Raw genomic sequence first — 14416 nt, 5'->3', positions numbered from 1 at the left:
TCACTATAAGATTTGTTTATGATGAGAACAGACTTTCACTATAAGATTTGTTTATGGTGGGAACAGACTTTCACTATAAGATTTGTTTATGGTGGGAACAGACTTTCACTATAAGATTTGTTTATGATGAGAGCAGACTTTCAGTATAAGATTTGTTTATGATGAGAACAGACTTTCACTATAAGATTTGTTTATGATGAGAACAGACTTTCACTCTAAGATTTGTTTATGATGGGAACAGACTTTCACTATAAGATTTGTTTATGATGAGAACAGACTTTCACTATAAGATTTGTTTATGGTGAGAACAGACTTTCACTATAAGATTTGTTTATGGTGGGAACAGACTTTCACTATAAGATTTGTTTATGGTGGGAACAGACTTTCACTATAAGATTTGTTTATGATGAGAGTAGACTTTCACTATAAGATTTGTTTATGATGAGAGCAAACTTTCACTATAAGATTTGTTAGCTCTTCTGAGCCGAAGGCTAAAAGAGCTAATGCTATGGCCATTTGTGCGGTGTGTGTAAACTTTTTAGAAAAAGGGCTATAACTCAAGAACCCCTTGGCCAATTTTTTTCAAATTTGTTACAGGGTATCATTGGCCCAAGGGCTTTCATACATACTAAATAGAGGGATGTGACCCTTTAACAAGGGGAGATAATCAGGAAAATACAAACAAAAGTAGTGGTTGCTAAAAAATCTTCTTCTCAAGAACCACTGGGCAGATTATCACCAAACTTACACATAAGGATGAGGATATGTTGTAGATTAAAAATTGTTCAAGGCATTACCCTGGGGCAAAGGGCGTGGTCTCAAGGTCACTTCAAAGTTGACCTAAATTTATATTTCCTTAAATCTTTGATATTTTAGTCATTATAAGGACTAGGATCATCAAATTTTGACAGTTGATGCATCTTAGGACCTTGTGTCAAGTTGTCTCAAAAGTAGGTCACGGTGACCTACTTTTTGAATTTTGCAGGTATTTATTTTAAAATTAATTTTGATGCATATCTTGGACACTTTGAAGCCTATGATCATCAAAACTTGTCAGTTGGTGGATCATGGGACCTTGAAATGCGTCAACTGAAAAATAGGTCACCGTGACCTACTTTCTGAATTTTATGGCTTATCATTTATAGATATATTTTAAGTTGTTATTTCAAATACCGAGAGGTTTAGAATCATCAAATCTTGTAAGTTGATGCATCTTGAGGCCTTGAAACATATTTATAAAAAAAGTAGGTCACAGTGACCTACTTTTTGAATTTTGCAGATATTCAAATTTCACATTTTCAATTTTAGATGCATATTTTGGGCACTGTAAAACCTAGGATCATCAAACTCTGTCAGTTGATGCGTCTTCAGTCTTCGGTTTGTGTCGACCAAAAAGTAGGTCACCGTGACCTACTTTTGGTATTTGACAGCTAAATTACTATATTTCAGACACTATTTGACCAACAATCATCAAACTTTGTCAGTTGATGCATCTTGAGTCTTCGGAGTGTATCGACCAAAAAGTAGGTCACTGTGACCTACTTTTGGCATTTGACAGTTATATTTATATATTTCAGTCACTAATTGACCTACAATCATCAAACTTTGACAGTTGATGCATCTTGAGTCTACGGAGTGTGTCGACCAAAAAGTAGGTCACTTTGACCTACTTTTGGAATTTGACGGCTATATTTATATATTTCAGATACTATTTGACCTACAGTCATCAAACTTTGTCAGTTGATGGGTCTTGCATGTTCAAAGGGTTTCGACCAAAAAGTAGGTCAACTTGACCTACTTTTGGAATTGGACGGCTATATTTATATATTTCAGATACTATTTGACCTACAGTCATCAAACTTTGTCAGTTGATGGGTCTTGCATGTTCAAAGGGTTTCGACCAAAAAGTAGGTCACCTTGACCTACTTTTGGAATTGGACGGCTATATTTATATATTTCAGATACTATTTGACCTACAGTCATCAAACTTTGTCAGGTGTTGGGTCTTGCATGTTCGAAGGGTTTCAACCAAAAAGTAGGTCAACTTGACCTACGTTTGGAATTGGACGGCTATATTTATATATTTCAGATACTATTTGACCTACAGTCATCAAACTTTGTCAGTTGATGCGTCTTGCATGTTCAAAGGGTGTCAACCAAAAAGTAGGTCACCTTGACCTACGTTTGGAATTGGACGGCTATATTTATATAATTCGGATACTATTTGACCTACAGTCATCAAACTTTGTCAGTTGTTGGGTCTTGCATGTTTGAAGTGTGTTGACGAAAAAGTAGGTCACCTTGACCTACTTTTGGAATTGGACGGCAATATTTATATATTTCAGATACTATTTGACCTACAGTCATCAAACTTTGTCAGTTGATGGGTCTTGCATGTTCGGAGTTCGATGACCAAAAAGTAGGTCACCATGACCTACGATTGGAATTTGACAGCTATATTTCAATATTCAGATACTAATTAGCTTAAAATCATCAAACTTTGTCAGTTGATATTTCTTGGGTTCTCAAAATGTGTAAACCAAAAAGTAGGTCATATTGACCTACTTTTTTTTAATTCTTAGGATTTAACTAAAGATTTAGAATAATAAGAGGCTAAGAATAGAAATGGTGGGGTTGTACAATTTATCAGAAGAGCGATTCTAGGCCCTTGGGCCTCTTGTTTATGATGAGAGCAGACTTTCACTATAAGATTTGTTTATGGTGGGAGCAGACTTTCACTATAAGATTTGTTTATGGTGGGAGCAGACTTTCACTATAAGATTTGTTTATGATGAGAGCAGACTTTCACTATAAGATTTGTTTATGATGATAGCAGACTTTCACTATAAGATTTGTTTATGGTGGGAGCAGACTTTCACAGCCTATAAGATTTGTTTATGATGAGAGCAGACTTTCACTATAAGATTTGTTTATGGTGGGAACAGACTTTCACAGCCTATAAGATTTGTTTATGATGAGAGCAGACTTTCACTATAAGATTTGTTTATGGTGGGAGCAAACTTTCACTATAAGATTTGTTTATGATGGGAACAGACTTTCACAGCCTATAAGATTTGTTTATGATGAGAGCAGACTTTCACTATACGATTTGTTTATGATGGGAACAGACTTTCATTATAAGATTTGTTTATGATGGGGAGCAGACTTTTACTATAGATTTGTTTATGATGGGAGCAGACTTTCACTATAAGATTTGTTTATGGTGGGAGCAGACTTTCACAGCCTGTAAGATTTGTTTATGATGAGAGCAGACTTTTACTATAAGATTTGTTTATGATGAGAACAGACTTTCACTATAAGATTTGTTTATGATGAGAGCAGACTTTCACTATACGATTTGTTTATGATTGGGAGCAGACTTTCACTATAAGATTTGTTTATGATGGGAGCAGACTTTCACTATAAGATTTGTTTATGGTGAGTGCAGACTTTCACTATAAGATTTGTTTATGGTGGGAGCAGACTTTCACTATAAGATTTGTTAATGGTGGGAGCAGACTTTCACTATAAGATTTGTTTATGATGAGAGCAGACTTTCACTATAAGATTTGTTTATGGTGAGAGCAGACTTTCACTATAAGATTTGTTTATGATGGGAGCAGACTTTCACAGCTTATATGATTTGTTTATGATGGGAGCAGACTTTCACTATAAGATTTGTTTATGGTGAGAGCAGACTTTCACTATAAGATTTGTTTATGATGGGAGCAGACTTTCACTATAAGATTTGTTTATGATGAGAGCAGACTTTCACTATAAGATTTGTTTATGGTGGGAGCAGACTTTCACTATAAGATTTGTTTATGGTGGGAGCAGACTTTCACTATAAGATTTGTTTATGGTGAGAGCAGACTTTCACAGTTTATATGATTTGTTTATGATGGGAGCAGACTTTCACTATAATATTTGTTTATGATGAGAGCAGACTTTCACTATAAGATTTGTTGATGATGGGAGCAGACTTTCACTATAAGATTTGTTTATGATGGGGAGCAGACTTTTACTATAGATTTGTTTATAATGGGAGCAGACTTTCACTATAAGATTTGTTTATGGTGGGAGCAGACTTTCACTATAAGATTTGTTTATGGTGGGAGCAGACTTTCACTATAAGATTTGTTTATGATGAGAGCAGACTTTCACTATAGATTTGTTTATGATGGGAGCAGACTTTCACTATAAGATTTGTTTATGATGGGGAGCAGACTTTTACTATAGATTTGTTTATGATGGGAGCAGACTTTCACTATAAGATTTGTTTATGGTGGGAGCAGACTTTCACTATAAGATTTGTTTATGGTGGGAGCAGACTTTTACTATAAGATTTGTTTATGATGAGAGCAGACTTTCACTATAGATTTGTTTATGATGGGAGCAGACTTTCACTATAAGATTTGTTTATGATGGGGAGCAGACTTTTACTATAGATTTGTTTATGATGGGAGCAGACTTTCACTATAAGATTTGTTTATGGTGGGAGCAGACTTTCACTATAAGATTTGTTTATGGTGGGAGCAGACTTTTACTATAAGATTTGTTTATGATGAGAGCAGACTTTCACTATAGATTTGTTTATGATGGGAGCAGACTTTCACTATAAGATTTGTTTATGATGGGGAGCAGACTTTTACTATAGATTTGTTTATGATGGGAGCAGACTTTCACTATAAGAATTGTTTATGATGGGAGCAGACTTTCACAGCCTGTAAGATTTGTTGATGATGAGAGCAGACTTTCACTATAAGATTTGTTTATGATGAGAACAGACTTTCACTATAAGATTTGTTTATGATGAGAGCAGACTTTAACTATACGATTTGTTTATGATTGGAGCAGATTTTCACTATAAGATTTGTTTATGATGGGAGCAGACTTTCACTATAAGATTTGTTTATGATGAGAGCAGACTTTCACTATACGATTTGTTTATGATGGGAGCAGACTTTCACAGCCTATAAGATTTGTTTATGATGAGAGCAGACTTTCACAGCCTATAAGATTTGTTTATGGTGGGAGCAGACTTTCACTTTAAGATTTGTTTATGATGGAAGCAGATTTTCACTATAAGATTTGTTTATGGTGAGAGCAGACTTTCACTATAAGATTTGTTTATGGTGAGAGCAGACTTTCATTATAAGATTTGTTTATGATGAGAGCAGACTTTCACTATAAGATTTGTTTATGATGAGAGCAGACTTTCACTATAAGATTTGTTTATGATGGGGAACAGACTTTTACTATAAGATTTGTTTATGGTGGGAACAGACTTTCACAGCCTATAAGATTTGTTTATGGTGGGAGCAGACTTTCACTATAAGATTTGTTTATGATGAGAGCAGACTTTCACTATAAGATTTGTTTATGGTGGGAGCAAACTTTCACTATAAGATTTGTTTATGATGGGAGCAGACTTTCACAGTTTATATGATTTGTTTATGATGGGAGCAGTCTTTCACTATAAGATTTGTTTATGATGAGAGCAGACTTTCACTATAAGATTTGTTTATGATGGGAGCAGACTTTCACAGCCTATAAGATTTGTTTATGATGAGAGCAGACTTTCACAGCCTATAAGATTTGTTTATGGTGGGAGCAGACTTTCACTTTAAGATTTGTTTATGATGGAAGCAGATTTTCACTATAAGATTTGTTTATGGTGAGAGCAGACTTTCATTATAAGATTTGTTTATGATGAGAGCAGACTTTCACTATAAGATTTGTTTATGGTGAGAGCAGACTTTCACTATAAGATTTGTTTATGATGAGAGCAGACTTTCACTATAAGATTTGTTTATGATGGGGAACAGACTTTTACTATAAGATTTGTTTATGGTGGGAACAGACTTTCACAGCCTATAAGATTTGTTTATGGTGGGAACAGACTTTCACTATAAGATTTGTTTATGGTGAGAGCAGACTTTCACTATAAGATTTGTTTATGGTGGGAACAGACTTTCACTATAAGATTTGTTTATGGTGGGAGCAGACTTTCACTATAAGATTTGTTTATGGTGGGAACAGACTTTCACTATAAGATTTGTTTATGATGAGAGCAGACTTTCACTATAAGATTTGTTTATGGTGGGAGTAGACTTTCACTATAAGATTTGTTTATGATGAGAGCAGACTTTCACTATAAGATTTGTTTATGATGGGAGCAGATTTTCACTATAAGATTTGTTTATGGTGGGAGCAGACTTTCACAGCCTATAACATTTGTTTATGATGGAAGCAGACTTTCACTATAAAATTTGTTTATGATGGGGAGCAGACTTTTACTATAGATTTGTTTATGATGGGAGCAGACTTTCACTATAAGATTTGTTTATGATGAGAACAGACTTTCACTATAAGATTTGTTTATGATGGGAGCAGACTTTCACTATACGATTTGTTTATGATGGGAGCAGACTTTCACTATAAGATTTGTTTATGATGGGAGCAGACTTTCACTATAAGATTTGTTTATGATGAGTGCAGACTTTCACTATAAGATTTGTTTATGGTGGGAGCAGACTTTCACTATAAAATTTGTTTATGGTGGGAGCAGACTTTCACTATAAGATTTGTTTATGATGAGAGCAGACTTTCACTGTAAAATTTGTTTATGGTGGGAGCAAACTTTCTCTATAAGATTTGTTTATGATGAGAGCAGACTTTCACTATAAGATTTGTTTATGATGGGGAACAGACTTTTACTATAAGATTTGTTTATGATGAGAACAGACTTTCACTATAAGATTTGTTTATGGTGGGAACAGACTTTCACAGCCTATAAGATTTGTTTATGGTGGGAGCAGACTTTCATTATAAGATTTGTTTATGATGAGAGCAGACTTTCACTATAAGATTTGTTTATGGTGGGAGTAGACTTTCACTATAAGATTTGTTTATGATGAGAGCAGACTTTCACTATAAGATTTGTTTATGATGGGAGCAGATTTTCACTATAAGATTTGTTTATGGTGGGAGCAGACTTTCACAGCCTATAACATTTGTTTATGATGGGAGCAGACTTTCACTATAAAATTTGTTTATGATGGGTAGCAGACTTTTACTATAGATTTGTTTATGATGGGAGCAGACTTTCACTATAAGATTTGTTTATGATGAGAACAGACTTTCACTATAAGATTTGTTTATGATGAGAGCAGACTTTCACTATACGATTTGTTTATGATGGGAGCAGACTTTCACTATAAGATTTGTTTATGATGGGAGCAGACTTTCACTATAAGATTTGTTTATGATGAGTGCAGACTTTCACTATAAGATTTGTTTATGGTGGGAGCAGACTTTCACAATAAGATTTGTTTATGGTGGGAGCAGACTTTTACTATAAGATTTGTTTATGATGAGAGCAGACTTTCACTGTAAGATTTGTTTATGGTGGGAGCAAACTTTCACTATAAGATTTGTTTATGATGGAAGCAGACTTTCACAGTTTATATGATTTGTTTATGATGGGAGCAGACTTTCACTATAAGATTTGTTTATGATGAGAGCAGACTTTCACTATAAGATTTGTTTATGATGGGAGCAGACTTTCACAGCCTATAAGATTTGTTTATGATGAGAGCAGACTTTCACAGCCTATAAGATCTGTTTATGGTGGGAGCAGACTTTCACTTTAAGATTTGTTTATGATGGAAGCAGATTTTCACTATAAGATTTGTTTATGGTGAGAGCAGACTTTCACTATAAGATTTGTTTATGGTGAGAGCAGACTTTCATTATAAGATTTGTTTATGATGAGAGCAGACTTTCACTATAAGATTTGTTTATGGTGAGAGCAGACTTTCACTATAAGATTTGTTTATGATGAGAGCAGACTTTCACTATAAGATTTGTTTATGATGGGGAACAGACTTTTACTATAAAATTTGTTTATGGTGGGAACAGACATTCACAGCCTATAAGATTTGTTTATGGTGGGAACAGACTTTCACTATAAGATTTGTTTATGGTGGGAACAGACTTTCACTATAAGATTTGTTTATGGTGGGAGCAGACTTTCACTATAAGATTTGTTTATGGTGGGAACAGACTTTCACTATAAGATTTGTTTATGATGAGAGCAGACTTTCACTATAAGATTTGTTTATGGTGGGAGTAGACTTTCACTATAAGATTTGTTTATGATGAGAGCAGACTTTCACTATAAGATTTGTTTATGATGGGAGCAGATTTTCACTATAAGATTTGTTTATGATGGGGAGCAGACTTTTACTATAGATTTGTTTATGATGGGAGCAGACTTTCACTATAAGATTTGTTTATGATGGGAGCAGACTTTCACAGCCTGTAAGATTTGTTTATGATGGGAACAGGCTTTCACAGCCTATAAAATGTGTTTATCCAATGTGGCACAGAGAAACCATTTTTTCCTTTAAGCAGTGCCTTTTCCGACTTTCTGTTTGAAGTCAGAATCACAGCATTTTGTAATTACCTGCGATATGAAATAATGGAAAGTTTAAATCATGATTCATATAATTTCATGTTAGTTCTGCATAGTTGTACTGCAAATATGTCTGTTGTTGTTGATAGATTATTGACTGCCAAAACAGAAACAGTTTTGTTAATCCAATTATCCTTGGAGCTGGAGAGCGAGACATAATTCATTCTTCTGTCAGATCAGCGTACTTCTGCATAGAGAGGAATGATGGGTAATATAGAACATGTATCTGTACTTAGTATTTGTTAATGGAACTTTATAAAATCAAATTTGCCATCGGCTTGGTATCACTGAAGATACGCGTAATCTAGAGAAAGGTGATAAACAAATGCCAGTTTTACAAAGTATGTTTTTTTAAAAATCTTATGGCTGAAAGTACCCTTATTATACTTATTATTCAGGAAACTGACTGTGTATGACCGTAGTGGTAATGTTGTATCCGTACAGAAAGTTTCCACAACTGGAACTCATATTGACAAAGTGACACTCATCGAAAGCAACTGCATTTTTTCCATCAGGAAAAGGTAATTCCACTATTTATGGTGCAATTATTGATAATGTTGAGGAGCTAACTTGCAGTAGACTGATCCCATGATTCGTGGGCACCTATAACTATGATGCTCTTTGTTATAATGAAGTTGTAATAGGTTCCTATCAGGGAATGCCTGTGATTGTAATCCACTTCTTAAAGGGCATGGGCACGATTTTGGTACCAAAAAATATTTAGGTATTTAATTAATGATATTGGAATATTTGATTCATGTAAAACATAGCAACAAACCTGAATTTCAAAAACTGATGCATAGATGTATTTGAGACATCTAAGCTTTTCATTTTCAAAACAAGGCACAAGCCGAAATGATGTTTACCTGTCACATGACTCAACTACCCAGCTGATGGCTTCGGTGAAAATTTTTTTTTTACAATGAAACATTTCTGTTGTTTATTCTTCGTGCTTGCACCCTAAATTGATTTATCGGTAACAAATGTTGAATGCTTTAGACATACATTTTAGAAATTGTCAGCGGGTGTTTTCACCTCCACGTCTGGTTTCCTAGCTACTACAAGCGTGTTGACAAACACAATTTTGGGAGCTGGATGTCAAATAGATACAAAGTGTATCATGTGTATGATTATTTTTAATCCACTTATTCATAAAAGATTTTTTGTGTGGAACAAAATACTGTCAATTTCAATTGATCAAAAACGGGTCTATGCTTCTTTACATGGAGGGGGTTTGTGAACTTGCGGAGGACCAGCCCATTGAAGAATGCCTGTTATTCACTTGAAAAAGGAATGAGGTTAAACTTGCAAATGACTGGCCTCATTAGGAAGGGGTTATGTGTGATATGTTGCTTATGGTTATAATTCACTTGTAAAGGTATTAATCCTGCAGTAGTCTGGCTCCAAAGGGGGGGAGGGGGGGCAAAAAAATTTTGAAAAGGGGGGTGGGAGTAAACGCCTTTATACGGGTGTATTCTATGGCTATGATCCACTTTCCGTAAAAAAAAAAAAAAAAAAAGGAGGGATGTGCCCCAGCTTTTTGTTCAGAAACTTTACGTGTTCAGTAATGACAGTATTATTATTCTTTCATCTGTTGGATACAGTGTATATAAACACGCAATACAGTGTATTAATCTGTTGGATACAGTGTATATAAACACGCAATACAGTGTATTAATCTGTTGGATAACATGCAATACAGTGTATTAATCTGTTGGTAAATCATCCTTACCCCAGAGGGAATAATGAAATATCAAATTTACTTTAGTACATGTATATGTGTTTAATTATCTTTAAATGGTATACACATATCAATTTGTTAGTACATATACTATACATTTGATTCTTTCTCGATAAAGTTCTAGATTGGGTCTTTTGGATATAAACAGTGGTTTCACAAAATACTTTGATGATTTCTTGGAGTGTGAATATGTTGGAGTTCTTTTGGACGTTTTGATTCTGAAGAATGAATATGGAATCAAGTTTGCAGATGGGCAACAGAAGTGTTTAAAGCCGATGCTAGTCCAGCTGCACAGCACACTACAGCATAGGTAGGTAGTTTTAGATACACCTGCCTAGCACACTACAGTGTAGGTATTTTTAGATACACCTGAACAGCACACTTCAGTGTAGGTAGTTTTAGATACACCTGAACAGCACACTTCAGTGTAGGTAGTTTTAGATACACCTGTCATGGATGGGTTGTATCATGGTATGACAAAATGCGTTCTGTTAGTTAGTCTCCAAGCAACTTACAGGTCAGATAAAACAGTACTTATAAGGCTAGGATCAGCAGACTTCATACACATATTCCTAAAGGATAAGAAAAGGTCTACTGTTTTCAGGGTCAAAAGTCAAGGGCAAACTTGCATATGTTTGAAAATACAAAACAGAGAGGAAAGCATTACTAAATAAGGTTAGGATTATGAAACTTGATGCACATATTCAAACATTATAGACAGGTTGTATTGTGGTATGGTGCTGTGTGTTTCTCTGTTCGTCCATCAGCACCTTGTTGGAAGGATTAAAAAGAGTAACCTACCAATTAGGCTAGGATGATCAAACCTAATACACCAGGTTTGTAACAGACAGTCTGTTACATTTAAAAGTGTACAAAAATATGTCACAAATAAACTTTATGTGTAAAATGAATAGCATAATAAAAAGCTGAAAGTCAGAGATGGCAACTTTTAAGTGTAGCCAGACCTGTTATTGGCTATAAATTATTTCTTTGAGATTCCAAACCTGAATATAAATATTCCCCATGAAAGAAAGATGCCTATTATTTTCAAGATCAAAGGTCAAGGTCACACTTTCATAGATAATGAAAGATAAAACAGTACTAATAAGGCTAGGATCATCAAACTTGGTGTGAATGTTTCCCATGGTGTTGGTACCAAGTATATATTGAAAAGTAAACAATTTTTGCTTTCAAGTTATACTTTTAAGAGGGATATTTTTCTTTAATTGGATATTCAACACAGCCATCATAATAGTAACATTTCGTTCATTCAGTATTACAAAAAGTGCTGACAGAATGCTGTCTGAGGCATTATTTTCTTTTGTTACTATATTATTATACTAAATAGATTAATGGATAGGGATATTTTACAGCATGAGTGCTGCTCTTGTTTTAACTTGCAGAGTCAATAAGAGCTGGATGACCAATTTGTTAACTTGACACACACTTTCCTGAAGAAATAGCTCAATTTATAGTGACCAGAGTCCATCATGACCTTTGTACTCTCTAATGATCATCATTTTTACAAGGCAATTAATGGAATGAAATATTACAGAAATTCAATAGAATTTTGTTTTTGCTACAACATTCTCAATCTATTAACACAAGTCAACGGTCCATCACACAGAATAATATGATGTTCAATGAAGATTTTTTTGTGATATTTTTTGCATTGATATAAAAGTTTGCATATACATGTTTTGGGATGAAAAATGGAGGCATTTGGGTACAGATGACCTTTATGTTTTTACAGCAATCTCCCATTTAAAATAAGTGAAAATGGAGAACAACTGAATGGGAATTTTGAGCATGTTGAAAACTTAGCTGAGGATGGGAGGGAGATGGGTGCCATTGCTGTAGACAATTTTGTGATTTTGTTCACAGTCAGGACTTCACAGAACAGGTCAGACCTATGTTACTGTAGTATGACTGCATTCATAGATATAAACTGATCTCCTCTGTGCTGTATATTGTTGTGGATTATTTGTAGCCTGAGAGAAATCATCTTTACACAAGTCTTGGAATTGCCTGGACTGCCAGTCAAATTGAAATTTCTTCACAAGTCAGGTAACTGAATGTGGGATAATACGAAAATATGATGAAAATAATTCAAAATTTCAACACTTTTAAGATCAGTGAGAATATTGTTAAAAAAAACATGATATACATGTAGGTGTGGTGTTCTTATAGTTGGTTTCCTAGTGATATGGACGCAGCACCCTGACAACGACAAGGTCCATAACTACAGAGAACACCTGTTTCAGTACAGTTACAGCGGACACCTGTTGGCGGTGCTCCCCTTTTTACGGCGGTCTCGGTCCTCGCTCTGTGTGGTGTACCTAGACAAGGATACAGACACCACTAACAGGTACCCAACATGTGGACGTGAGGGATGGTACTTATACTTACAAGATGGCAGACAAGGCGTCATGTGTGTCCGGCTAGCTCAGGACCAACAGTGAACAGGACACACAGGGAGGACGTTGTTTGGTTAGTCCAAAAGTGTTCCGCATCAAATACTGAAGACCAGGGGATGTGAAATAAGACACTTTCAGCGAAGAAAATGTAAACAGTTTTGTGAAACTAGTAACCAAATCAGAGAAAGCCCATGCTGATTTTGAGTTCTGTATTTGTTGACTGTTATGGATGAATAAGCTTCTGTGATGCCTGAAGTCACATGTGCACTACTTTCTTTTTGAAAGTGAAATATACTAAATTGATATGAAAACAAAATGTATTAAGCTGTATTTTTGATTTGTGATACAATGATGACTATGTGATAAACTTTTTTTTTTTTTAGATTTAATTGTTATACACTTGTTATGGCCCGTTTTGATACTAATTATTAAAATATGTGTAATAACACTGAACAGCTTGTAGTCTCTTTCTCAGTGTAATATCAACGCATAGTGTACAGCTATTTCTGTGGAATCAGAAGATTTCGTGGGTAAACGTATCCCTCTAATTTCAAACCACAATGCCGATACTGTAAATTTTCCATAATACACGAAACTGTAAAATCTCCATAATACACGAAACTGTAAAATCTCTACAATCCACGAAAATTACATACCAACGAAACTGTAAATTTTCCATAATACACGAAACTGTAACATCACCACAATACACAAAACTATAACATCTCCACAATATCCCAATGAAACTGTAAAATTTCCACATACATGAAACTGTAAAATCACCACAATACAAGAAACTGTAAAATATCCATACTACACGAAACTGTAACATCTCCATAATTCACTAAACTGTAACATTTCCACAATACATGAAACTGTAAAATATCCACAATACATGAAATTTACACCCTAGCGAAACTGTAACATTTCTATAATACACAAAAATTACATCCCAACGAAACTGTAAAATCTCCATAATACACAAAACTGTAAAATCTCCACAATACATGAAACTGTAACATCTCCATGATACACGAAACTGTAAAATCTCTACAATCCACGAAAATTACAAGCCAACGAAACTGTAAATTCTCCATAATACACGAAAATTACATCCCAAAGAAACTATAAAATCTCCATAATACATAAAAATTACATCCCAACGAAACTGTAACATCTCCACAATACACGAAACTGTAAAATCTCCATAATTCACGAAACTGCAAAATCTCTATAATACACGAAACTAACATCTCCACAATACACGAAACTGTAAAATCTCCACAATACACGAAACTAAAATCTCCATAATACATGAAACTGTAAACTCTCCATAATACACAAAAATTGGCCCCTCATAAATTTTTTTTATGTGATCAGATGGTATAGGACTAAATCTCAAAAGTAATAGTGGTCAAGAGTACAGATCATTCTGAAGTTTATCAGGTCAAAGAAAAAATTCTTTCCTATGTCAGTTTGTGCGACAACACAAAGGTGGAGCTCAGTTTGAAACGCTCTCCCCTGCGCCTTTTATCAGATGAGGGAAGAAAATATATTCTTAATCGTTTCATAGGGGGTTAATTTGTCTATCTCTGTCAGACAAATTTTAAAATATTCATGGAGATAATGAATATTAGAATTGGAACGAATAGTGGGGCCCAACCCCTTTCATTGGGTCAAATGCTTTCTGATGTGTTCCATACTGGATGATTAAGATATAGGGCTCACGGTGGATGTGTCTGCTCAACAGGGGGGGGGGGGGGGGGGGGGGGGGGGGGG

The 14416-nt window shown here is 34.8% G+C and overlaps 1 protein-coding gene across 2 annotated transcripts in view; it reads left to right on the top strand.

The window, feature by feature from the left end:
* Positions 1-13085, top strand: part of LOC125680556 (uncharacterized) — a 36283-nt gene extending 23198 nt beyond the window's left edge. Inside the window, exons 15-20 of one of the 2 annotated variants that reach the window (XM_056155145.1) lie at positions 8569-8687; positions 8878-9000; positions 10339-10530; positions 11974-12123; positions 12211-12287; positions 12411-13085. In XM_056155145.1, the coding sequence (XP_056011120.1) occupies positions 8569-8687; positions 8878-9000; positions 10339-10530; positions 11974-12123; positions 12211-12287; positions 12411-12682 (933 nt within the window). In that variant the 3' untranslated portion in view covers positions 12683-13085. Of the gene's footprint in view, positions 1-8568; positions 8688-8877; positions 9001-10338; positions 10531-11973; positions 12124-12210; positions 12288-12393 lie in introns of both variants that reach the window. The other variant, XM_056155146.1, reaches the window with a different exon arrangement.
* Positions 13086-14416: the final 1331 nt, after the last annotated feature.

Source organism: Ostrea edulis, chromosome 2 (genome assembly GCF_947568905.1).
Source record: "Ostrea edulis chromosome 2, xbOstEdul1.1, whole genome shotgun sequence".
Classification (NCBI taxonomy): Eukaryota; Metazoa; Mollusca; class Bivalvia; order Ostreida; family Ostreidae; genus Ostrea; species Ostrea edulis.
This window is presented reverse-complemented; position numbering and strand designations above follow the sequence as displayed.